The sequence below is a fragment of the Drosophila pseudoobscura genome, chromosome 2, assembly GCF_009870125.1.
Source record: "Drosophila pseudoobscura strain MV-25-SWS-2005 chromosome 2, UCI_Dpse_MV25, whole genome shotgun sequence".
Classification (NCBI taxonomy): domain Eukaryota; kingdom Metazoa; phylum Arthropoda; class Insecta; order Diptera; family Drosophilidae; genus Drosophila; species Drosophila pseudoobscura.
Genome location: NC_046679.1, coordinates 1,347,520 through 1,370,322, shown reverse-complemented (window position 1 = coordinate 1,370,322; position 22,803 = coordinate 1,347,520). Strand labels below are relative to the sequence as shown.

The 22,803-nt window shown below is 46.0% G+C and overlaps 4 protein-coding genes across 4 annotated transcripts in view; 3 read left to right on the top strand and 1 right to left on the bottom strand.

Annotated features, from left to right (window-relative positions):
• The window catches only part of LOC6896683 (uncharacterized), a 38,352-nt gene extending 24,944 nt beyond the window's left edge, over positions 1-13,408 (top strand). Inside the window, exons 4-7 of the mRNA XM_002136862.4 lie at positions 11,936-12,092; positions 12,153-12,308; positions 12,370-12,537; positions 12,595-13,408. Coding sequence (XP_002136898.3) covers positions 12,033-12,092; positions 12,153-12,308; positions 12,370-12,537; positions 12,595-12,765 — 555 coding nt within the window. The 5' untranslated portion in view covers positions 11,936-12,032 and the 3' untranslated portion in view covers positions 12,766-13,408. The remainder of the gene's footprint in view (positions 1-11,935; positions 12,093-12,152; positions 12,309-12,369; positions 12,538-12,594) is intronic.
• On the top strand, positions 13,339-14,110 carry LOC13036467 (uncharacterized). The gene is made up of 4 exons (XM_033377087.1): positions 13,339-13,362; positions 13,460-13,615; positions 13,676-13,843; positions 13,905-14,110. Exons 1-4 carry the CDS (start codon positions 13,339-13,341, stop codon positions 14,058-14,060), a joined length of 504 nt encoding a protein of 167 aa, XP_033232978.1. The 3' UTR covers positions 14,061-14,110.
• Positions 14,111-15,544: 1,434 nt separating this feature from the next.
• LOC6896684 (uncharacterized) lies at positions 15,545-16,328 on the top strand. Its single transcript, XM_002136863.4, has 4 exons — positions 15,545-15,604; positions 15,666-15,821; positions 15,882-16,049; positions 16,112-16,328. Exons 1-4 carry the CDS (start codon positions 15,545-15,547, stop codon positions 16,265-16,267), a joined length of 540 nt encoding a protein of 179 aa, XP_002136899.2. The 3' UTR covers positions 16,268-16,328.
• An 8-nt stretch (positions 16,329-16,336) lies between these two features.
• Positions 16,337-22,510, bottom strand: Cyp4c3 (Cytochrome P450 4c3). The gene is made up of 7 exons (XM_001357550.3): positions 22,074-22,510; positions 18,453-18,685; positions 18,229-18,388; positions 18,023-18,092; positions 17,273-17,558; positions 16,919-17,198; positions 16,337-16,845 (listed from the first exon to the last, which is right to left on the bottom strand). Exons 1-7 carry the CDS (start codon positions 22,306-22,308, stop codon positions 16,505-16,507), a joined length of 1,605 nt encoding a protein of 534 aa, XP_001357587.2. The 5' UTR covers positions 22,309-22,510; the 3' UTR covers positions 16,337-16,504.
• Between the last annotated feature and the right edge of the window lie 293 nt (positions 22,511-22,803).

The window sequence follows — 22,803 nt, the reverse complement described above, 5'->3', positions numbered from 1 at the left end:
TATCTGTGCGGAACAGGAAGCAACTTTGGCTGTGGATTGTAGCACTCTACAAACGGAAGCAACGCGTCTGCACCCGTAACAGGACGTGGCTGAATTGAAAACGAATTCGAAAGCGCACGCAAAAGTATCTGTTGGATACGACAGCGGCAGGCAGGCAGGCAGCAGCGGCGAACAGCAGCGAGTAAAAGTGCGTCAACCTGTGGTAGAGGGGGCACGACTACAGACGACTACCGACTACCGGGCCGGGCCCTGGGGTTGCTAACGGTGCAGTGACAATGGCAGTGGCAGTGGCAGCAGGGGCTGCACACACACGCACTCACGGGGCACGGGTACGGGCACGGGCTCGGGCACACACGCAAAAGATACAGATACACGGCAGCGAGCGTTCGGACACGGCGACTGACTGAACTGAATAACGGAATTTGATTTTCCCAACTGGCGCGGAATCGGATCGGGCGGCGATACGAGTACGTACGCTTCTATCTGCTATCTTATCTGTGTGCGAGTGCGAGAGTGGGAGGGAGAGGGAGATGGTCTTGCCGTTCAGCGAGTAGCGAGTGTGCTCGGCCCAAACGGGAGTGGGAGCGAGAGACAAGCACCGTTCAGTGTTGCTAGAACACACCCCCAAAGATGTGTGCCACTACTCGCTCACTCTCGCTCTCTCTCTCTCTCTCTCTCTCTCTGTATCTCTGTCGCTGGCAGCAGTACTCGGCACCCCTCCTCACACCACATGTTTACAGTGCGCCATTGCTCTTCCCTTCCACTGCGCGCGCACTCACTTGGTCTCTCTGTCTTTCCCTCTCTCTCTATCTGCAGCTACCTCACTCTTTCTGGTATTTCGGCCGTTCTCGAGAGGGTTTGATTTGTACTTTTGTGTGTGCTGTGTTGGTCCTTTGTGCGGCATCCCCCTCCACCACACTACCACTCCACCCCTCCACCCATTCTCTCTTGTACGATTGCTACGTGCTGCGAGTGCCCACAATGTTCATAATAATAAGGCTACTCTCCTCCCCTCTTCCCTGCCTTGCCATGCCCTGGCCTGCTCTCTGGCGCCCACTTTGTGAGGGCTGGCTGTCTTTTTACTGGGTGTCAAGGGCGTTTTGTTATCCCATTATTCTGCGTTAGACGCCGCGCCATTGTAGTGCCCCTTTCGAAAAGAATGGAATGGTATCATATGCTATGGGATGCTATGGGATGCTGCTTGGGGCGTTTACAGAGTGTGTAGCTCTGGCTCTGTGATTGCGCACAAATAAATAAATAACTGTTCCTTTTGACGTATTCCTTATTGTGTATGTGTGTGTGTGTGTGTATCTTTTTTTGTAGTATCTTCTCTGACTTCTCTGCTCTGCCAACTGCGGCAGATACTTTCCCGAAAGAAACAACAAGGGAAAACACATATCCAAGGGAGAAACAAAATTTATTAAAATTCACAACAGCTTTTGTGCAGTTCATAATTTTCGTTTTTATTTCGCATTTGCCTGCCTCAAGTGGCAAGGAAAACGGGGGGCAGCAGAAGAGAGGGGTACTCGGCGGAGGATGGGCGCGCTTATAGGATAAAGGGTCATGCGGAGAGTCTCTGAAGCAGGAAAAGTTGTTCAATTTATATCCTTCTATTCAGAGATGATATACACGAGCAAATTGATATACTTTTCTATGGGCATGGGTACACTAATCATTTTTATGTGCGTTCAATTAAAGATCTAGGCTTCGGGTCTGTTGGGGGCTAGATTATGTCCTTGAGCTTGCAAATACTCTGTAAATTCAGGAAAAAACACACACACAGAACACACAGATTTGATTATCTATTATACGACATTACAGCAGCTCCTAAAATTCAACGCGAAAACTTGAAAGTAAATTCGATTTCCTTCAGCGTATTGGGACGAGTATTTCCCATTGAAAACTTTAATTGGAAAAGTCTCTCTTTTCACATTGTTGTAACTACTTGCTCAGACACTATCCACGAACGTGCGACAGAGCAGAGCAGAGCAGCGTCATTACAGTACAGTAATCGAGTTGAGCGGAGGCCCTTGAGAGGAACAGCCCCCACTTGAGACCAGCTCGAGTTGCTGGGGCGGCGAATGCGCTTTGAACTGCAGTTCCCCAGATACAAATTCACCTGCAAAATGTTACATAAGCCATAAGTCGCAAGCACACTTGTGCGATCCACCCACTCGATGGGGCACAGGCACAAGGCAACGAGTGGACGGCGGTCGTACTTCAACCCTCGGCACATTTTCCGGGTGAAGAAAGTGCTGTCGCTGCCGCCCTGGTGTGGTGTGGGGTGGGGTGCAAGGTCCAAGGGCTAGGCCGGAACTTTTTACTTTTACTGCCAATCATCCACTCACCAGCCAGCACCGTTCAAAGGGTTATCCCCATGGGAATTTCTGTTTATGATTATGCGATCCCTCTGCGTGTGCGAGTGTCGTGTAACTACATCGCATCCTGCCGCCAGTAATCATCCCCTGGCAAATCCCCATAATCAACGCTACTTTTACCATTGATGACACGATATCTATTTGTGGGACTGCCACTGGTACGAAGGGACTTAGTCAAGGGGCAATTTCAATTATTAGAGAAACCGAAATTAGACTTTCGACTTTCCGATATCGAAAAAACTGGAGCGGATTGGCAGTGGTTGCTGCTCCACCCACGTTATCTATGCGGAACAAAATGGCGCCTCACCTTATAGATGGTGTCTACGTGCCGTGGACTGTGTCGGCAATGGGGTGTGGGAGAGAGCCAACTCATCTGCGTCCTCTCATCATCCTTTGATGCTCGGAGAAGGAAAATGCTAATGCCGAACATTCAAGAAGTCGCACGCACCTCAAGAAATTGAAATGCAAAGGCGGTGAAAGTGTCGCATCCGCAGGGAAATGTCTCCCTATATAAAAGAAGCAGCTTTACCAGTCGGAGCCACATTCTCCGACACCAAGACCCAGTACCCATTCCCCTCCACATTTATACCTACATTCACATTCACATTCGCGTACGCGTACGCATTCACATCCACATCCACATCCGCGCCCTTGTTGTCGTCACATTTCCCATTCCCTACGTTTTTCGCCCCAATCCCTTTACCAATCTCTTTTTTAAGCAACTACCAAAAAGTTCAGAGGCAGCGACAACGACAGAGACAGCGATAGAGGCAGTTGAAAAGTTCAGGACAGAGCCATTGCTCAGTCGCCAAACTAATCCGGCCTAATCCCGAAACATGACGAAATGAAATACGATGGTGCGTGGTAGGGAGTGTACGATGCGATGCGATGCGACAACAACAAAGACGTGGCCCCAATCCACGGCGTAATGCTCCCCCATTTCCCGTACTCCGTTCTGACTTCCCCTGTGATATTCCCTCCCCGGCCCCACCGAAAACTGAACTAATTTTGTATGCCTTATGATGGAGAGGAAGCCACGCAGTTCTCCGGGTGCTCTGCCACTGCTCCCTCAAGCAGATTCTGGCAACTCTTTCGCAAAATGGCGGCATTGATTTCCTGCCGCCACTCAACCCCATTCCTCTCTCTCTCTCTCTCTCCCTCGCTCTCTCGCATTCTCTATACCACTGTCCTTGCCACGAAGTCAATTTTCAGGATTTGCGGCCAGTCTTACATTCCTTAGCGAAAAATCTCTCCGTTTCTCTATGGAAAGCACTTCCCTCTCAAGCAGTCAATAAACTATACAAACACACGCTCACAGAAAGTGGGAAGGGAAAGGGGATATTCTCTGTCTGTGTGTGTGTGTGGCATGTCCTTGTTGACATTGGCCATGTCAGAGCCACGCAGAATCTTGACTCAGTGCATCATCTGGGATGGAATGGTAAGGGGTCTGCGGACTACACCTACAATTCAATCAAAACGCCAAAATAAATTACGATGCTAATTAATAAAGAACAGGAGCCTGGACTCAGACAGAGCTCCACTCTGCAGCATCCTCTCCAGCATCGAGCCAGCAGCATATCGATTTAAATTAATTTCTGTTAGAGGATGCTCAAGCGAAAATCCTCCATTACCGTAAAGTACTTGTAACAAAGTCGGAACGGTGTCGGTACCGGGTCGGGTTGGGGGTCGGGGGTCGGGGATCGGCGCTCTCTCCTGATGTCGCATCCATATGCCGGACGCGACACAAAAAAAAAAGAGAAAGAAAGAGAGAGAGAGCGATAGGAAAAGAAACAGGATGAGGAACGAGAACAGGAACAGCAACGGAAGCAGGGCATCAGACAGGAGCCGGAGCCGGAGCAGGCCAAACAAATTAAGCGACACACATCGTCTACGTGTACGTAGGATGCAGCCTGGACGGACGCTGGGGTCCAAGGAGCCGCATAATTTCGGAACGTGGAAAAATATGATGACATTTGTTTCCACCTCCTCGCCCCGGGCCCTGGTCCCTGCTGTGAGAGGGCACTCGACTCTGGCAAAAGTTACATCGATTGCTGGCCGATTTATGCACGGCACGTGGTGGTTTGCTCCTGCAGCCAGGACCCGGACCCAGTCCCGGTCCCGTACCCGGTCTCTGCTCACGCACGCACTCCGGGCAACAGTCCGGGGCCGTCCCACACTCCCCCCGCTTATCTCCAGCCACTCCACGCTGCACTCAACCACTCGCTGGTGGCTCCGGCGGCTCCGATTGGTCCGCTTCGGCGGTGACTCGCTACTCCAAGACCCCGCCTTCTGATAGTCAGGGGTGTGGCCTCGAGGGTTGCGTGCTACATGCGCAAAGGCCGCACACACATTTCCCCAGGCAGCGAGCAGGGAGAAGGAGAAGGACGAGAACGAGGAGTAGCAGGACGAAAGCGAGGTTCCCCTTCGGGCTGTTGCATTTCCTCGCTTTTGGGACAGTCCCAAGACAAACAGCTGTTCGGAATTGAATCGTCAGTAATTTCCTCTCGAGGAGCTGGATACCAAGGCGAAGGATGGGGGAAGCTCTTGGTGAGGTGGGAGAGCGCTAGTGGATGTTGGGGAGGTCCATTCGAGATGGAAATTGGATATCGAAGATAGTAAGCCAGACAAAATCAATTAAGGGTGCGTACAACTGTTTATGCCGACATCAAATTGATATATCTGCACAGTGAGAACTCTTATCTGCAGTAATTATAATTGGATGTGGAAGAGAATAGGATACATCCATAGATGGATATGCTGTCCAAGAGCTTTCTTCCGCTTTCCCAATCCAATGGATTGCTCAACCTTCTGCCGGAACGACTTCAAAGGTGGTTGCACATCAGACAGCAGGGATCCACCGCATGGGTGGTGGCCCACCAAAAGTCATCATCAAACATGGCGAAGAGCCAGAGACAGAGGAGGCACCACGAAAAGGCTTTCTTTCAACTGTTGCCGCCCCGTTGCCTTGCCGCAGTTGAAAAGGGCCGACGAAAGGGCCGATCTCGGCCATGGAATGGAAGTTATCGCGCCCTATTAGCACTATTATCGATACTCCTCCGATATCCGGGAGTCGGGGCCAGTGACGCAGTTTCCCTCCGCACATAATTAATTAATAAATCAACAAAGAAACATCATCATCAGCGGCGGTGGCAAACCAGAAGCTAAGGAATCCTTATCGCAGGCCAAACGGGAGCGGGGGCCAAGGTAATCCATCAATTTTTTTGGGGGAAACGAGCGAAAAACAACGAGAAAAACTAACAAAGCAAACGAACTGCAGGCCCAAAGGCCCAGGGCCCACAGAACATCAGAGACACCGCCGCCCATGTCGAAAAGTTTGATTTTTGGCTTTTTATGCGCACGGATTAAAATGGGGATTACAATATCAAAATGTTTGCTTATGATTTATAGCAGCCGAAAGACAGCAGCCGCACTCGTACTCTGTGGGAGTGTGGGAGTGGGAGTGTGGGAGTGGCAGTAGGAGTCGACTGGGTGACTATGTACATATATCCAACAGTAGACACGGTCGGGCGTCGGGCGTCGGGCGTCGCTCGTCGTCGGTCGTCCGTCGCCGTCTATCGCCTCGCCCCCACCGATCCATATCCCTCCTGATGCGTATTCCCCAGCCATATGTCCGATCTGTCGGAACGGAACGGAACGTGAGAAATATTGGACTGCCTTAGTCCAGTGGTTCAGCGGCGTAAGCCCCCCGGATCAAAACTACGGCCCCCCGATGAAGTTCCGTCCGACGTTGATGCGGCCTAAGAATGTGTGATTACCGATTTATATCCATCAGACAACGGGAAGGTACGAGTATTTACCATATTCCATGGACAGGCAGGTGCCTGTTCTCTCTCAGATTCTCACGGCAGTTCCTTCCTTCAAGAGGGGGACTGTATTGTATTTGGTTTAGGATTACGAGATGATGTCTTGGGCTTACTACTGCTCTTCCAGAGGGTGGGCGTGGGAAAGGCTTCGGAACCTTCCTCAATGGGCAAAGGGCAGTACGGGCAGTGCCTTGGTGGATCAGCTCAGGCCCGGGTTATCTTGTTTGTTCAATTGATCCTTAGTGAAAATAGATTTTGGAAGTTCTCAAAGGCAATGCTCTCCATGACCTTAGCCTGGCGTGACCTTGACACATTAAATGTGTGAAATACCTATTTAAGGGAGTTAGGGTTGAAATGAACACTGTGTTCCAATCATATATTTTAATCGCCTCCAAATTGCTACAATGCACAGTGACTTTTCTCATGAATATCTATTCTTAATCTTTATTAAAAGGAGAGAACTGTTCCTCGATATGGAATGTGATTTTCCAATTAATTGAAGCATCGATGAACTCTGGATATTGCAAGAGCTCTGCTCTTAGACTTCATCGAGAAGGGAGTCAAATGTTTGTTTCCATGGGGTCTGGCCGCCACAAATACAAATACATGAACACACAGACATACGACCGTATTCGCATATCTGCGATACAGACCGATTTTTCCTGTGGGTTCGAGTGCGAGGGAGACTTTGACATTTGAATATGCCTGAGCTCTTTGTTATTTTTATATTTTCAAATTAAAATTCCAAAAGCTGAGGCTCAAATTAAAATTTTAAAAGCTGAGGCTCTGCTTTTTTGCAAGCCAAAGGGTGGGAGCTGTACGAGGAGGGTCTTTCTGCTCAGGGGTTGACTGAGAAAGAGAGAGATACTATATATAGAGCGAGATATGGAGCAGAGGGAGTGACACCGCGCGTGAGAAATCCTTGACACGCGCGAACGCTTTCAAAATGCAAAAATAAATAATTCCAATTTAAATTCTTTGTTATTTTATTCTCTGTTTTCTTTTTAACAGTACGACGCGACGCCTGCAATTGTGTTTCTTTCTGCTGGAAGTGGAACATAAGTTTTCCTCTTGTTTTCCTTTGATTTTCCTACTCAATCATAATTTTGGGTGGTGGAAATTAATTAGATTTGCCTGGGAGTTGAGAGTTGAGTGCTGAGAGGGCGGTTCGGGAGTGTAGATACTATAAAAATTATAAAAGTATACCAGCATACTGGAACCCTCGGAACTCTCAGTCAGTAATCAGCCAACCTTCGACTGTCTTTAATTTCGCAATTAAATGCTTAACTTTTACAGCCCCGCGGTAAGCCGCCAGCGAACTACCAAACCAGCTACCGTATGCTGGCTGCTGCCCGCCGGCTGCTGCCTGCTGGCCAATGTGCATTCTTTATTGGTTGTACTATCCAGCTCCCAATGGGCTCGGTGACCACTATCAGCGGCAGCTAAGCCAGCTTGTCAATTTCGTATAAAATTTATTATTTTATTTGTGTCAGGTTTCAGGTTACTGTTACTGTTTCTGTCTCTGTTTCAGCCTCAGGCTCTTTCCATTCTGATCGTTGAATTTGGTTTGGAGTGAAATTATTTACATTTTGCGAGGCGACTGATTACGACCATTTTTTGCATGGCCATCGGACGAGAGTTTTGCCTGTCATAAAGCGTACTGTTTGCCCTCGCCTGGCACTCGGACCCACACTCGTATCATCGCATGGAGAGTGCCATAAAACTTGCATTGCAGTGCACGCAATCAGCCCCAGAGCAAACCACACAAATGTTTGCTCAGTTTACGATCGCAGTGGCTGACAGAGACAGAGGCGGAGGCAGAGGCCACCAGGGTCATCGCCATCGTCATCGCCATCGCCAGCGGAGATCGAACTCGACACCTCAGAGGGTGCTCATTAAACCATTTGTTGGCCAAAGCTGATTCCACTGACTCACGGCACACATTGGTCGGCCGGTCATATGATGATGTCGCATGGCGATGGCCCGTTGACAGCCGCCAGACACTTCATTGACAGCTCTCCTCAGGCACTAAACAAAGGGGAGCACAAGACATAGAACCAAGCGCTGATAGGCTTCCGACTTGGACCCTGGCACTGACACTGGCACTGGCACTAGCACCATCAGTGGTCACACTGCGTATGAGTAATGCAGAAGCGGAAAAACCAAACTCAACGGCTGACAAGCGGGGGCTGGGGGTGGCGAGGCAAATGAAGCAACAAAATTCAGCAGCAGTAGCCACAGATTAAGAACCTTTTAAGGGGATTAATGATTTTAATTTTTTCCGTGCATTCTGTTTGCCCTGTTCTTGTTTTTCTACGAGCACTCTCTCAGGAGGTGCCTCTGCTATGGGGATGTCTTTGCCAAAGTATTGTCTATGGTTAGACAAGACAAGAACTGTTTGACCCAATTGAAACACGAAAGATCGTTATTCGATAGCTCATCGAAGCTCTGCCAATCTTCGCCCTTACTTTCCAACATGATACAATATTTTGCACCAGTTTTCTTGGCATAAGAGTATTCATCAATCACCATGTCGTCTCCAACTTGCCAATTGGTTTAATTTTTTCAGCCACTTTACGGACTGCTCTGGCTGTTGCTTCTGCTCTTGCCTCACGTTGCTGCCACATTTGTTTGCTTTGGCATTCCCACTGGCCCTGGCCTGGCCTGGCCTGGCCTGGCGAAGTGCCAGCAAGGACATGCATGGCCAGCACGGATATTTCGCCGTCGCCTGCTCTTCCTGGTTGTTTGTTGTGCGCATTAAGCTAATTATGGCCAAATAAAGTGAGACGAAAGGAGACGCGCGCTCTGGGCAAATAGCAGGGTGGAGAAGGTCCTGTATCCTGCATCCTGCATGCTGTATCTTCTGGGTTCCGTATGGCATGCCACCACTTAACTTTCACTGGCTGCCTGCTTCTGCCGTCTCTTTCTCGCTGCTGCGGCTCGGTCTTCTGATTGTTTTTCAATTTTCTGCATTGTTAAACTTTTGCTTCCCATGTTGCGCCTTGTTTAATTTGCCGGCTGGCACGTGACAGAACCGCTGGCAAGTGCACCACTGGCACGTGGCCTTGGCACGGAGGCAGGACCCAACATCGACACCGAAACCGAGAACGTGAGCGAGAGCGAGAGCGATAGCAGCAGCTGTTTAATGGATGCTGCCTGCCGCTGGCAAATATTTTACTTGTGCTACAAGCAAATCAATTTTGTATGCCCCAGCCAAATGGAATACGAATTTGACATTGGTCCATGCCTCCTACTCCCACTCAAACTCCTCCTCCTTCTCCTCCTCCTTCTCCTCCTCCTTCTCCTGCTCCTGGTCACGTGTCACAGTGTCGCGCCTCTTTCGCTTTGTCTGCTAATCTATCAAAGGCGTTGTCAGCCCACCAAATTGGGTTTGTTTGGATATCGTTTCTGGGATGCTGCTGCTGCTACCTGCCCCACAGCCATGGCACAGTGCCACTTGTGGCCCGCTCTGCGAGAGAGTCTCTTCCAAGCGCGGGCGCTTGTTTTCATTTTCCCACAATTTCCTGGCCCGCCGACGACGTCAATCAAATTAGTCGAGCAACCAGCCCATGCCCCTGTCACAGCCCCTGCTGAAAGTTCACACATCAAATGAGACCCGGGGTGGGTTCATGTTCATCCTCAATCCTCATCCCTAACGTCGGCGCTAACTTGCGATTTGCGTTTGTAAATGTTTTCCTAATCAGATTTGTGTGCTAGCCACGAGGGAGTGCAATTTGTTTTGATGTCTCGCAATCGCAATCCGTTTAAGCGACATCCGGGGATTGGATTTCATTGAAGGATACAAAGGGTACGTACGATCAAGAGAGTGGATTCAAAGCGCCGCCAGCTCTCATAATTACTCAAGTGTTTGAATAGCGACGCATGTCAGTGGCCGGAGGGGAAGCATATGTCAGGCAGAGATTCCATCTGAAACTGTCCAGAGATACGACGTACATATCTCTGGTCTCTGTGGTCACTCCCCAATTGTGATCGATTGATTTTAAAGCCCGTTAGTAAACTAGAACAAACAGCAATCTAGTCGAGCTGCCATTGTAAATCTATAAACCCATAAAAAGTACAACGGCCAGGCACGAACACAAACTGCAATTGCAATTGCAATTGCGATTCGAATCGATTTATTACCACAATTCGTGACCGACTCGATGACGGGGACTGGCGGAGTGAGTGCTCCGAGGGCCACTGATAGGGATCGTCATGATTCAGGGCCGCACTCCCCACATCCCTTCATCGAATGATCGCCATTTTTCGGCTGCCCACTGTGCCGTGCGTTACGAAGCGATACGGGTACGGTTACGGTGCGATTTTCCTTCCCTTTTTCCACTTCTTGTCTGGTTTGGGAATTACTTTTTAAGCTCTTTTTGCGTTCCGTGGATTTTTACTGCATTTACAAAGATTTTGCCATTCTAATTGATTGTTTGCCTGGGTACTGGTCCCGGTCCCCTATCCCTCCCTTGAGTACATGGGCCGCTCTCCGCATGCTTATCTTCACCTGGTTATCGATCTAGCTATCTGTGTTCCTGCCCCGATTTGAGTTATCTAACGTGAATCGTCTGAGTCCGCCTCCGCGTCGGGAAATGTGCGCATAATATCCATTTAGATATATGTATAACCAATGGCCGACCACCAGCCCGCACACGGGGCATTTATTTGTGCATTACAAGCCATAAGCACACTTAAGTTCCCACTAAGCTCTGGCGCCGCTCCATTTTGCAAAAAACAGCAAAGGAAAACAAATGTCGGAAAATATAGAAACGAGTGCACTGCAGCCACACAGCCGCAGCAGCGGGGCCAAGCCAAATGGCGCCGTTCCTTGATGGCCATTTTGCTAGATTGTCATTAAAATTCCTGAACGAATTCAAGAGAAGGGGCAAGGCAAACAGAAGTGTATATTAAAATTCAAATTATCATCTAATTTAAATGATTTTTAGTGGGAGAATATTGTTCTGCAGCGGACACACAGGCGTCATCTGCGGGGACTTTCCGGAACTTCTCTGATCGCTTGGCTTGTGTCTCTGCTAAGGTGATCCAATGTACCAAATATATGAGTAGATTACATGTAGAAATCGTGTAGATAATTACAAAATAATCAATAACAGCATCGATCACAATAATTTTATAGTCAATAACTGCATCGATTTTAATTTTTTAATCAATAACACCATCGATATTTAGAACTTGAATTCGTTAGTATATTTAAGGAATATAATCTGTAATAACCGTTCATGATCATCATATGTATGTACATCAATCTGTTTAATACTACGTAATTTGCTAAATTAAATTTTCTATTTAAAAAGTTAATATGCCATATCGTGCGTCATTGTTCTTCGAGATGATATACACGTACATTCAATATTTTGTGGTACTATATCTAGTCGGGGAGTCCCACTCCTGATCTTCCTAATTTACTAGCTCTTTTACATTTTCCTTATTTGCAACTCGATATTTTATTGGAAAGCTTTCCATCAACCTTTTTAATCAACAATTAGCCAAAGTTCTTCCTTTTTCCCGATGGGGATTATCTATTTCAATCCAATCAAACTGGTATGCTTGGTATGACGTCAAGTATTAGGAACTCTCTCATAAACTTCATTTGAATAATTCTTCAGTGTTTTGCACCCAAAACAATCCAAGCGTAACGAAATAAATTACAAGATAATACACAAAAGCTACATCCAATTTGTTCCACTAAAATATATGATTGATCAATAGCGCTCAATGAATCGAAATGGATTATCTGATGTGATTTTAATCATTTGTTCCGAATGGATATATACCCTTGTGCCACTGGTTTTCATTGCTTTTCAAGATGAGCTCGAGATACATTATTCTGGTTCAACTACTTGTGGTTTTACATCTATTGAGAGGCGTGCGTATACTTTTAATGAGCATAAACTTCAACTTTACCAATAATTAACAATTATTCAAGATCGCGTCCAAGTTCGAGTTTACAAACATCAAATGCAATTCCCTGGATAAGGAATTCGATGATTTTGAGTATTGCTATCTGAAGTCGGTGAACAGAAGCTACAAGTACATGTCGCTGAAAGTGAATTTGTATAAAATTCCCATCACTAAAGTCAAAGTGTGTATATTTTTGCGAAATTTGTTTAACAACTTAAAAACATATGCTTATTTCGTTCTAGGTTAATTTTTCCCTGCTCAAGCGATTCAGCGGCTACAAACCATTCCTCTATAATTTTACTGTGGATGCTTGCAAATTCCTAAGCAACCGAAAGTCAAACCCCGTCGTTACTTACTTTCATGAGCTGTTCAGGGCCCACTCCAATATGAATCATACATGCCCCTTCGATGTAGGTGCCTTCAGACTGAATATGATACTCACACTATGAAATGATCCTTCTTTGCAGCACGATATTGTTCTGGATAAGCTTTCTACCAAGTTTGTTGATCAGAAAATCACAGAAGTTCTACCCTTTCCTCATGGGGACTATCAGCTGCACACCAGCTGGCATGCCTACGGTATAAATCGAGCTGAGGTCGATATATATGGCACTCTTTCCCACAACTTTGAAAACTAAAGAAATAAACTGAGAAACATCGCTACTTTCCAATGCAGTCTTATCTCTAAATAAAGAAATCTCTAGCTGAACTATACCGAGACAATCTATAAATTTGATTTGCATACCCGTTAGAGGTAGAGGTACATATATTAGATCTTTGGTAAAAGTGAATGTGAATAACACCCCGAAAGAAACGTTTCCGACCCCAAAAGCATATATGTACTTAAATGTATATGTTTCTTAAATTCGAAATTAACGGATCAGATGTAAAACCATCGTATTTTTACGTGAAGACTTTCGGGAGATGCTGTCTTATATTTCGAAGACCTTTGTTACAAGCCTCCAATGATTTCGGCTCCATGCTATATATATTGTACACTGAGTGCGCTTTCAACTATGAGCTGTAATACTCGTCAGTACTGTCAATCGATTTATTAAACCCGTCACGCCTGACTATGGGAATGGATTATCTGATGTGATCACTTTAATCGCTTGCTCCAAATGGGCATTAAATACTCCGCAACTAATACTGTGCCGCAACTGTCCGGAACACATATCGTATTGCCCTGATATTCGGTGTGTCAGTGCAAAATGAGTCCCACGTACATTCTTCTGGTTCAACTTATTTTATTCCTATATCTAGTTAGAGAAGCGCGTATCGTATCTTCTTAATCTTTACTGAAACTTTTATAAATAATGAACGGTATTTTAGATCGCCTCTAAAGTGGAGTTTACAAACATCAAATGCACTTCACTGGATAAGGAATTCGATGATTTTGAGTATTGCTATCTGAAGTCGGTGAATCGAACCTACAAGTACATGTCCCTGAAAGTCAATTTGTATAAAGTTCCCATCACTATAGTGAAAGTATGTTTGTAAGACATTTTTGTGTAAGTCATTTTTGTGTATAGATGCTATCGTTTATAGGTGAACTTTGCATTGCTCAAGCGATTCAGTGGCTATAAGCCGTTCCTCTACAATATCACTGTGGATGCCTGCAAGGTATTGAAAAATCGAAAATCGAACCCAGTGTTTGTTTTCCTTCACGATATATTCAGAGCCCATTCAAATATGAACCATTCCTGTCCCTTCGAAGTGAGTGTAAGCCTTCTAATCGTATTTAAATTTCATATTCAATTCTCCTTTCCATTCACAGCATGACCTCTTGGTGGATAAGCTTCCTGTGAGCTTTGTCAATCGGCACTTTACGCAGGTCCTGCCATTTCCAGAGGGGGAATACCTCTTTCAATCCAATTGGTTTGCTTACAATGTAAATCGAGCTCAAGTAAACTTCTATTTCACTCTTTCTTAAATTGTTCGGTGTTTAAATAAACGTAGATCTTAGTTGGGATAATTCGGATAAATCAGCATAGACCATAAATCAATATTCAATCACTGAGTTTTATTCTTAGCTCTTAGGGAGAGCTTCTATGTTAGTAGTCTCTATGAAATGTACAAATGGACCGTTACGTACCTGCGAGGAATCGCTCACTTGTTACTATCATTATGATTTAAAATAACAGGTTTTTTTTAGTTATGTTATGCTCCAAGCCGTAATTAGAGTCGCACGGAGCGAGAGTTTAAGAGAAAAATGCTCTTAAGTATTGCGACACGGATAGAACGCGCCTAAATTTCAGTAGAATGGGTCAATTTTGAAATTACATTTTATATATAATATTATTCCCCAAAACTCCCCAGTATATGTAAAAAAGTAATACTAAATCATGTAAAAATTCAACGAACAAATAAAAGAGCTCATTGAACAATTTTCTTTCAAAATAATGGATGCACCAGTGGATTATGAATTTATTTGAATGCAAATAATATTGGATCTAAAAAACATACATATTCATTCGGTATCTGAACTATCGGAACTTAAAACGCAATCTTCAAACTTAACATCTAATAGCGAATCTTTAACCTCTTTATTCAGCTCCATATTTTCTTTGGAAAGCCTTGACGATGATTTTGGTAAATTCGACATTAACGGATCAGATGTAAAGAACAATCTTCCATCGTATTTTTACGTGAAGACTTTCGGGAGATGCTGCCTTATATTTCGAAGACCTTTGTTACGAGCCTCCAATGATTTCGGCTCCATGCTATAATATGTTGTACACTGAGAATGGCTTATAAAACCATGGATAGTTTTCAACAAATAGTTCAGCTGTTGTAAATCAAAATACGCGAAAGACCTCAGTATTGATTTATACCCACATGCCATAATCTCAGTATCGCGCTAAATCACTAAATTAAATCGACACCAGCTATTTCGCTTGCAAATTTTAGCTGTCGGATAAACCGGTGCATATAACCTATGTGAAGCATACATTCAAGGCATCTTATCCAAGCATGTAATGTAGAGAGACCATACTGATATAAATTTGCATTAGGTGTTCGACTTTTGTGGATGTTCACTCCGGTGGGAGTTTTGTAACAGCTCTTGCACCATACATACGTTCGATTTGAAATTTCTTTCATACTCAGTAAGGTATTAGGAATCGAAACCACACAAAAGGTTCTGAAATGAAATTTTGAACTAAATGGAGCTGGATTGGTCATTTCACTGTGTTACTGTGTGCGCTTTCGACTATGAGGTGTTAGACTCGTCAGTACTGTCAAGACATGTGTACAAAAAATCGATTTTTAAACCCGTCACGCCTGACATGATATGGGAATCGATTATCTGATGTGATCACTGTAATCGCTTGCTTCAAATGGGGAATAAATACTCTTGTGCCGTAACTGTCCGTAACACATATCGTATCGCCCTGATTTTCGGTGTGTCTGAGAAAAATGAGCTCCACGTACATTCTTCTTGTTGAACTCATGTTGTTCCTATATCTAGTCAGAGAGGTGCGTATTGTATCCTTTACATCCTTACTAAAGATTTTATGAACAATTAACGATATTCTAGACCGCCTCTAAAGTGGAGTTTACGAACGTCAAATGCACTTCACTGGATAAGGAATTCGATGATTTTGAGTATTGCTATCTGAAGTCGGTGAATCGGAGCTACAAATACTTGTCCCTGAAAGTCAATTTGTATAAAGTTCCCATCACAAAAGTGAAAGTATGTTTGTAAGACATTTTTGTGTAAGTCATTTTTGTGTATAGATGCTATCGTTTATAGGTGAACTTTGCATTGCTCAAGCGATTCAGTGGCTATAAGCCGTTCCTCTACAATATCACTGTGGATGCCTGCAAGGTATTGAAAAATCCAAAATCGAACCCAGTGTTTGTTTTCTTTCACGGTTTGTTCAGCGACCATTCAAATATGAATCAGTCCTGTCCCTTCGATGTGAGTTTACAACTACTAATCGTATTTCAATTTCCTTTTAATTCCAACCTTTTTATTCCCAGCATGACCTCTTGGTGGATAAGCTTCCTGTGAGCTTTGTCAATCGGCACTTTACGCAGGTCCTGCCATTTCCAGAGGGGGAATACCTCTTTCAATCCAATTGGTTTGCTTACAATGTAAATCGAGCTCAAGTCAACGTCTATTTCACTCTTTCTTAAATTGTTTGAAGTTCAAATAAACTTAGCTCTTAGTTGGGATAATTCGGATAAATCAGCATAGACCATAAATCAATATTCAATCACTGAGTTTTATTCTTAGCCCTACTTTGAATAGATTACAGAGTGAGACAAGGGCATACCCCATTTATAATTAATCGTTTAGTTTAACATAAACTAGTCCCTAACATTATGGTATCTCTAAATATTTACACGTTATATACTTTGGATAGCTGCCCCTTAATCGCGCGGCGTGATCTTGACACGGAGCCCGTCCTTGGGCCGAAGGATGAGCTCACCCAGCAGGGTGAGATCCTCGCGACGATCCACGGCCTCGATCTTGTACTTGCGCAGCACCGTGGAGATGACGGCCTTCTCCTCCAGAATGGCGAACTTTTGGCCAATGCAGTTGCGAGGTCCGGCGCTAAAGGGGATGTACGCGAAGGGGTGGCGGCCTGCACAGTTCTCGGGCAAAAAGTTGTCCGGATTGAACTGTTCAGGCTTGGGAAAGACCCGTGGATTGCGGTGCAGGGCGTATGTCATGATGATGGCCTGGGTGCCGGCAGGTACAAGCTTGCCACCTGGAAACGGAGGAAGCGGCAACTTCAGTGATCGAGAACTCAGTTGGAGAGTCAGATCATTCCTATGTCTTACCGATATTCACATCCTCACCCACCATGCGAGCCATCATGGGCACACTGGGGAAGAGTCTCAGGGAGTCCTTGATGCAGCACTCCAGATAGCGCATGTCCATGAGGTTCTTCATGGTGGCGGGGGTCTCCTTGTCGTTTCCGAAAATGGAGTCGAGCTCCTCCGCGACCTGCTCCTGGTACTCCGGATGGCAGCCTAGCAGGAACAGGGTCCACGAAATGGCCGCCGATGTGGTGTCATGTCCCTCGAACATGAAGGTGTCCACCTCCTCCCGAATGTCCTCCTGCGGAGTGGCAAACAGACAGGGTATAAGAGTGGCTTAGAGTGACTTAGAGTGGCTATTCCAGCTTCACTTACATTGGTCAGAACGGTTCCATCTTTGGAGGCATCGATCAGCAGGTCCAAGAAGGCCAGACGCTTCTTCTTTCCAACATCATCGTAGGCATCGGGGGTGTTGTTGTTATTGTTGTTGTTGTCCTGCAGGAGGGCCAACTCGGACTTGCGCTCCCTAATCACCATGTTCGAGAATCCGTGCAGCGTGTTGATGTAGCTCTGGTGGAGCTTGTAGTCGTCCGTCAGCCGGAAGATGAGGTCGCTCTGCAGCCAGATCTTCGACTGGCGACTCTGCACAATCGAGCCAATCCTAAGGGGGATTCGGATGGATATTGGAATGGGGATTGGGATTGGAAAAGTGTTGCGTTAAATTGAAAGTTAGTCAAGTGTGGGTCTTGGGTGTGTGCTTCATGAGGCGTGGCAGGAGCAGCAGCAGCAGCAGAAGCAGAAGCAGGAGTTGTCTGTTATCAGCATCAGAGCACTTCAAGCATCGCATTGACATCTTAATCTCGCATATTTTCCACATGGCTGTACTTCAACTCCTGCTCCTGCTCCTGCCCGACCGAAGGATGGGCAATGGGAGGACATGTGTATCTGGGGGGTGTGTCTTTGTCTGACAGCTGGCATGACAGCTCTCGATATTAAACTGCTGCCAGGGCGGGGCGTTGATAACTTTCGGCAGATGAGGAAGAGTTGCACACACCACACCCGAACCCCTCGCGCAATTCCATACTCTTTTCTGGTCATTATGATGCTATGTGCTGAGTCGCTTACCCGTAGACTGCCTTCACGTACTCCGACTCGCTGTCGCTCTGGGCATAGATTCTGCGACCCATGGCGGTCTCTGAAATAAGACGAGTGACGCAATTAGCAACGGTCTATGGTCTATGGTACATATATGGTCTATGGTCTATGGTCTATGGTCGGTGGAGATGGGGCATGGGGCATGGGTCATGGGGCTACCCGATATTGACACTCACCACAAACAATGTCCAAGGTGCAGAGCGTGACGTAGGGAAACAGGTTGAACGCCTCGCTGCCCACCTCGACGGCTAGCTTGCGGGCCAGCACGGCGCTCTGCTCGTTGAAAACATCCACAAAGTCGTCCAAGATTTTGAAGTGGAAAGCAGGCGTGAGAATCTGCAACAACAAACAGCACAGAGTTACTCCAGAAGTCTCCCGGACACTCGGCCCAAGCCCTTACCTTCCTGCGGGAATGCCATTTGCGGTCGGTGCTGGTCAGGAGGCCGGTGCCCAGCCAGGGATGCAGATAGTCGTAGTCGTGGCTCTTGTTCACAAACTTCTGGCTGTTCAGGATGGGCTCCACCGTTTCGGGCTCGAAGAGCAGCACCCGGGGCGAGGTGCCCTGCCAGACGCGATTGATGCCGAGGCGCGTGCCCCACAGCTTCTGCATGCCGATGACGCGGTTGAAGAGCTCTGAAAGGGAATTGGATTGGTGTGCGGTTCGAAACCGGTTAACAAGCTCAAGTCGTAACGCTTTTGACAAATTTGTGTGAGAACATAATTTATGGCAGCAATTAGAGCCCCCCGCCCCCTCTTTGGGGGACAATCAAGGTCGCTGCAGTTATTTTCTAAGAAAATACCCAAATGCCCAGAAAGCAGAGCAGAGCGAGGGCAGGTTCACCTCTCTGTCTCTGACTGTGTGATTGTTTGCATATGTATGTATGTGTATGTATGTCTTGGAGTCCATATGTGTTGCATTAATTAAAAAGATGAAACACTCTCTCGCACACAGGCAAACACCGGGGGGACCTACACCTATCCCATGCGTGGCCATTCAGCGATCTCTAATAATGACTTTATGTAACCCCCAAAAAACACCCAAAAAGCAAACTTGATGATGACGCCGACATACTAGTTATGATGTCGGAAGTTTGCATGGAAGGCAAACGCAAAGGCAATGGGGTAGCGAAAATGGGTAGCAAATTTCGTACTCTCCAAAACAAAGCACATTTCACAGAGTCAGAGCCAGAGCCAGAGCCAGTGCCTCTATGCCGGCACAGCAGCCTCTGTCTCCATGGGTGTATGGGTCTTGGGGTCTCTTCATTATCATTTTAATTTTGATTTTGATTTCATATTGTACCTGTATTGCCTGTCACCTGCCTGCTGCGGTAGTTTTGTGCGTAAAATTGCTTTGGCAATTTGAAATAATTTATGTCTGGCATAATTTTGGTAGCTGGCTCTAGCTCGGCTGACATTGGCAGTGCACATTAAAAAGCAGTTACCAGACGGCGATGGCGATGGCGATGGCGATCGCAAGTACCACCCAATGCCGCACCCACCCGCAATGCAGAACACCCACAGCCAGCCGTGACCCGAGAGCCAGCGAATGTTCTTAAGCGTTAGAACTGGAAACCAGTCGAAGCCTTGGGAAGCACTACACATAGCTCCACTCCACGCCAGACACACTCCGAGTTGTTGCCGAGTTTCTTGGCTCTTCAGCAGCGGCGAGCAATCCAAGAGAAACATGCATGATCAAGAACCATTTGACCTTGGGCAGCTGTTCGTTCGCTCAGCCATTTGCTGCAACGTCATATTTCATGTTTATCATTTAACAAAAGTCTCGTAATTGCAGAGACGTTCTTAGATTAATTTATAATAAAAAAAATATTAATAAAACCTCTTCAAAGGTTGCTAATCGCTCCATAAACTGTAGACCAGCTGGTCCTCCTTGATTGCCTTGACTGCAAAATAATCTTTTATTTAGCAAGCATTTGAGCAAATCTTCTGACTATTCGGCTCTTGTGCCTTGAAGATGACACTCATAAAAGTATAGGACTACTAGACTGGTTTTGACGAACCAGTTCTAATGTTCTCATTAAAAGATCTAACTTGATTATCACTTGGTCGAAACACTGCTAAACATTCAATGAAACTTTTTACATTGGTACGAGTAAATGCTAATTGGGCAGTGAAAACGGAAGATGCCAAGAGCCCATAAGAACCCTCAAGATTAACCGAAAACCTGATTTCGGGGTACAAGAGATCTTCAAGCATGAATCTCTTGAAAGCCAAAGACAAAGAACAAAACGGAAGTGAATCGAATCGAATCGAATCCAGTCAGGGCTTAGAGCATTTCATCGAATGAGTAACAATCCGCTCAAAGCCCCGCTGCAGCGGTCCAATAGTTTGGCTACAAAAATTTGTATCTCTTGGAGGCTGCTTCCGCATTTAAATTTATGTTAATTTGCTTTGTTTTCGGCGTTGCAAAAGCCGGACAGCGGATCTGAGGCGTGCGAATTAATCATACATCAATCGATCGATGGATGGAGAACTGCAGAGTTCTTCTACGATTCAGTGTCAAGATCAAGTCCGCTTCGGTTCGCCCAGAGGCCCATTGTCCGCTTGTAGTGGCCAGGGAACAAGCCGAAGATTGAATTCCCTTAAGCTCGAACACCAATGCTATAGGAACTTATATCGCCGATTGATTAGCAGGGCTTTGGTGATGATTTGGGAATTAATTTCTGTGCATACACTGACGTCAGAATCCGTTACGGAATTTCATGGTCACTAGAGTCCGGGCCGTGCCGGAGCTCTCACGCCCCACGTGCCCGTTAGTGCACTAACCCCGATTCCCTTTCCTGCCGAGACTGTGACGAAAAAATTATCAAAACAGCCGTGCCAGTACGTTATACGCTTGGACCTTTTTGTGAGCCCCCGCCCCAGCCCCAGCCTCAGTCTCAGTCTCAGTCGCAAACTAAGTTTGAGCCGGGTCTGGGTCTGGGTCTGCCTCTTACGGTTTATGGCTATTTTTATCGCTCTTCAAGTAAGCATTTGTTTGGCTTGTTATGCCACGCTTCTCGCCACTGATATTTCTTACTAGTCTTCGCAGACTCTCTCCGTTCTCTCTCAGATTTGGTAATTGTTTAATTCCATATAAAGAGCGTGTGAAAACTCCAGTCAAATTACATTTGAAATATTACGCGTAAGGGAAAGTCCTGACCGACTTTAAAGTCCGGTCGTATATGAAGATCAAAGGCATTTATTTACGCTACTTTGTGTGATAACTTTTCATTGTTCCTGTTTTAATTCTATAATTCATCTGAAGTTAAGTTTAGTGTCCAATTAACCTCTGCTCAGCTCCGTCTGAGGTTTCCAATGACATATTTTATTAGATTGTTTGTTGACTCTTCTGTTGGCTTCCGTTTTGGGACAAGGGTGAATGCCTTCCACCAGCAGCCAGAACTTTTCCCTAATCGAAATTCATTAGACTAAACAGCTCGTGTGGGTTCCACGCTCGAATGCAGCTCTGGGCTTATCTTTGGCCCCAATCGAAGATGAGGCAAACCCCGCAAAAACAGCGACAAATATGTTAATTAAATTATGTGTTTCAACAAAAACAAAAAACACAAAATAGCACAAAAAAGAAAGACAACAAAGCACACAAATCACCTGCTTATTACAATAAAAATTTGTAAAAGGACTGGTTTTGTTGCATTTCAAAATGTTTGTCGAGGCTGTTCTATAAATCAATTAGCGACTGGGTTTATGGGGACTATCTTCCGCGATGAAAGTGAATCTCCTATTCCAAAACATAAGCAAAGTTCATTAACACTGGAATCCAATCCACAGATCGATCCATCGAAGATCTGTCGCCTGGCTCGTTGGGAGCTAGTTGATCAGCAAAAATTAGCACCTCCTCGGCTGCTCGACTGCTCGGCTCAATGTTTGTCCAACCAATCATACACCCCTTGGTACGGGTATAGGCATAGGTGTATCAATGACCAGGGTCAATATCACTAACTGGAGCAATCACTGAGTATGCTTTAAATGGGCGTCTGAGAACTCTAGAACTCGTACTCACCATCGTGATCCACATTCATTTCGATGGCATTGCCCAGGAAGGGCATGGCGGCTGGGCCCGGGATCTTTTCTATGTGCTTCACCAGGCGGGACCTGCGCTTGTTGTACACCACCAGGAAGAGGGCGATGGACGCCAGCAGGAAGATCGTTATGGGGGAGTAGCCCGAAATCACTTGGGCCATTTTCGTGAGCAGAATGCTCTCGGCCATCAAAGAACTAATCACTTTTGAGGACATCGTTTATGCCAGATTGCAATTCGGAAATTGGAATAGTGTTTATTATCGTTTTGAGTGTGTTTCACTTTGTAATGCCCGGGGCATGCATGTCCCTGTCGCACGTATACGTATGCAGATCGAACCGGATCCGGCGAACCCAATCAAATTTTGTTGGGTATAAGCGCTGCGAACTCCAATAGACAACTAACCAAAAATCCGAGATTGCACAAAAATTTAAAAAGAAGTGCTAAAAATTTCGGGCCAAGCGTTTCGGGTTTCGAGCTCTCGGCGCAAGCTCAGCTTCGGGTCGCAGCTCTATCTGTACCTGTGTCTGTGTCTGCATTTGTGTTTGTGGCTGTATCTGTGTGTGAGGAGAGTATCTCCGTTTGCTCGACAGTGGTGTGGTGCGGTGCTCGATCGCGAAAAGGTAGTAGAGACCGCGAGATGGCAGTGCCGGAGGCGCCAAAAAGGTAGCCAAAAGCACTACCTTGCACCCGGCTGTCTGTCTATCTGTCT

Excerpts from the sequence above, each read along its gene's own strand:
- LOC13036467 (XM_033377087.1), top strand. The coding sequence starts at position 13,339 with ATGAGTCCCACGTACATTCTTCTG. Across the intron at positions 13,616-13,675 it reads TTCCCATCACTATAGTGAAA|GTGAACTTTGCATTGCTCAA; the intron begins GTATGTTTGTAA and ends TATCGTTTATAG. Across the intron at positions 13,844-13,904 it reads ACCATTCCTGTCCCTTCGAA|CATGACCTCTTGGTGGATAA; the intron begins GTGAGTGTAAGC and ends TTCCATTCACAG.
- LOC6896684 (XM_002136863.4), top strand. The coding sequence starts at position 15,545 with ATGAGCTCCACGTACATTCTTCTTGTTGAACTCATGTTGTTCCTATAT. Across the intron at positions 15,822-15,881 it reads TTCCCATCACAAAAGTGAAA|GTGAACTTTGCATTGCTCAA; the intron begins GTATGTTTGTAA and ends TATCGTTTATAG. Across the intron at positions 16,050-16,111 it reads ATCAGTCCTGTCCCTTCGAT|CATGACCTCTTGGTGGATAA; the intron begins GTGAGTTTACAA and ends TTTTATTCCCAG.
- Cyp4c3 (XM_001357550.3), bottom strand. The coding sequence starts at position 22,308 with ATGTCCTCAAAAGTGATTAGTTCTTTGATGGCCGAGAGCATTCTGCTC. Across the intron at positions 18,093-18,228 it reads CACCTTGGACATTGTTTGTG|AGACCGCCATGGGTCGCAGA; the intron begins GTGAGTGTCAAT and ends GTCTTATTTCAG. Across the intron at positions 17,199-17,272 it reads ATGGAACCGTTCTGACCAAT|GAGGACATTCGGGAGGAGGT; the intron begins GTAAGTGAAGCT and ends GCCACTCCGCAG.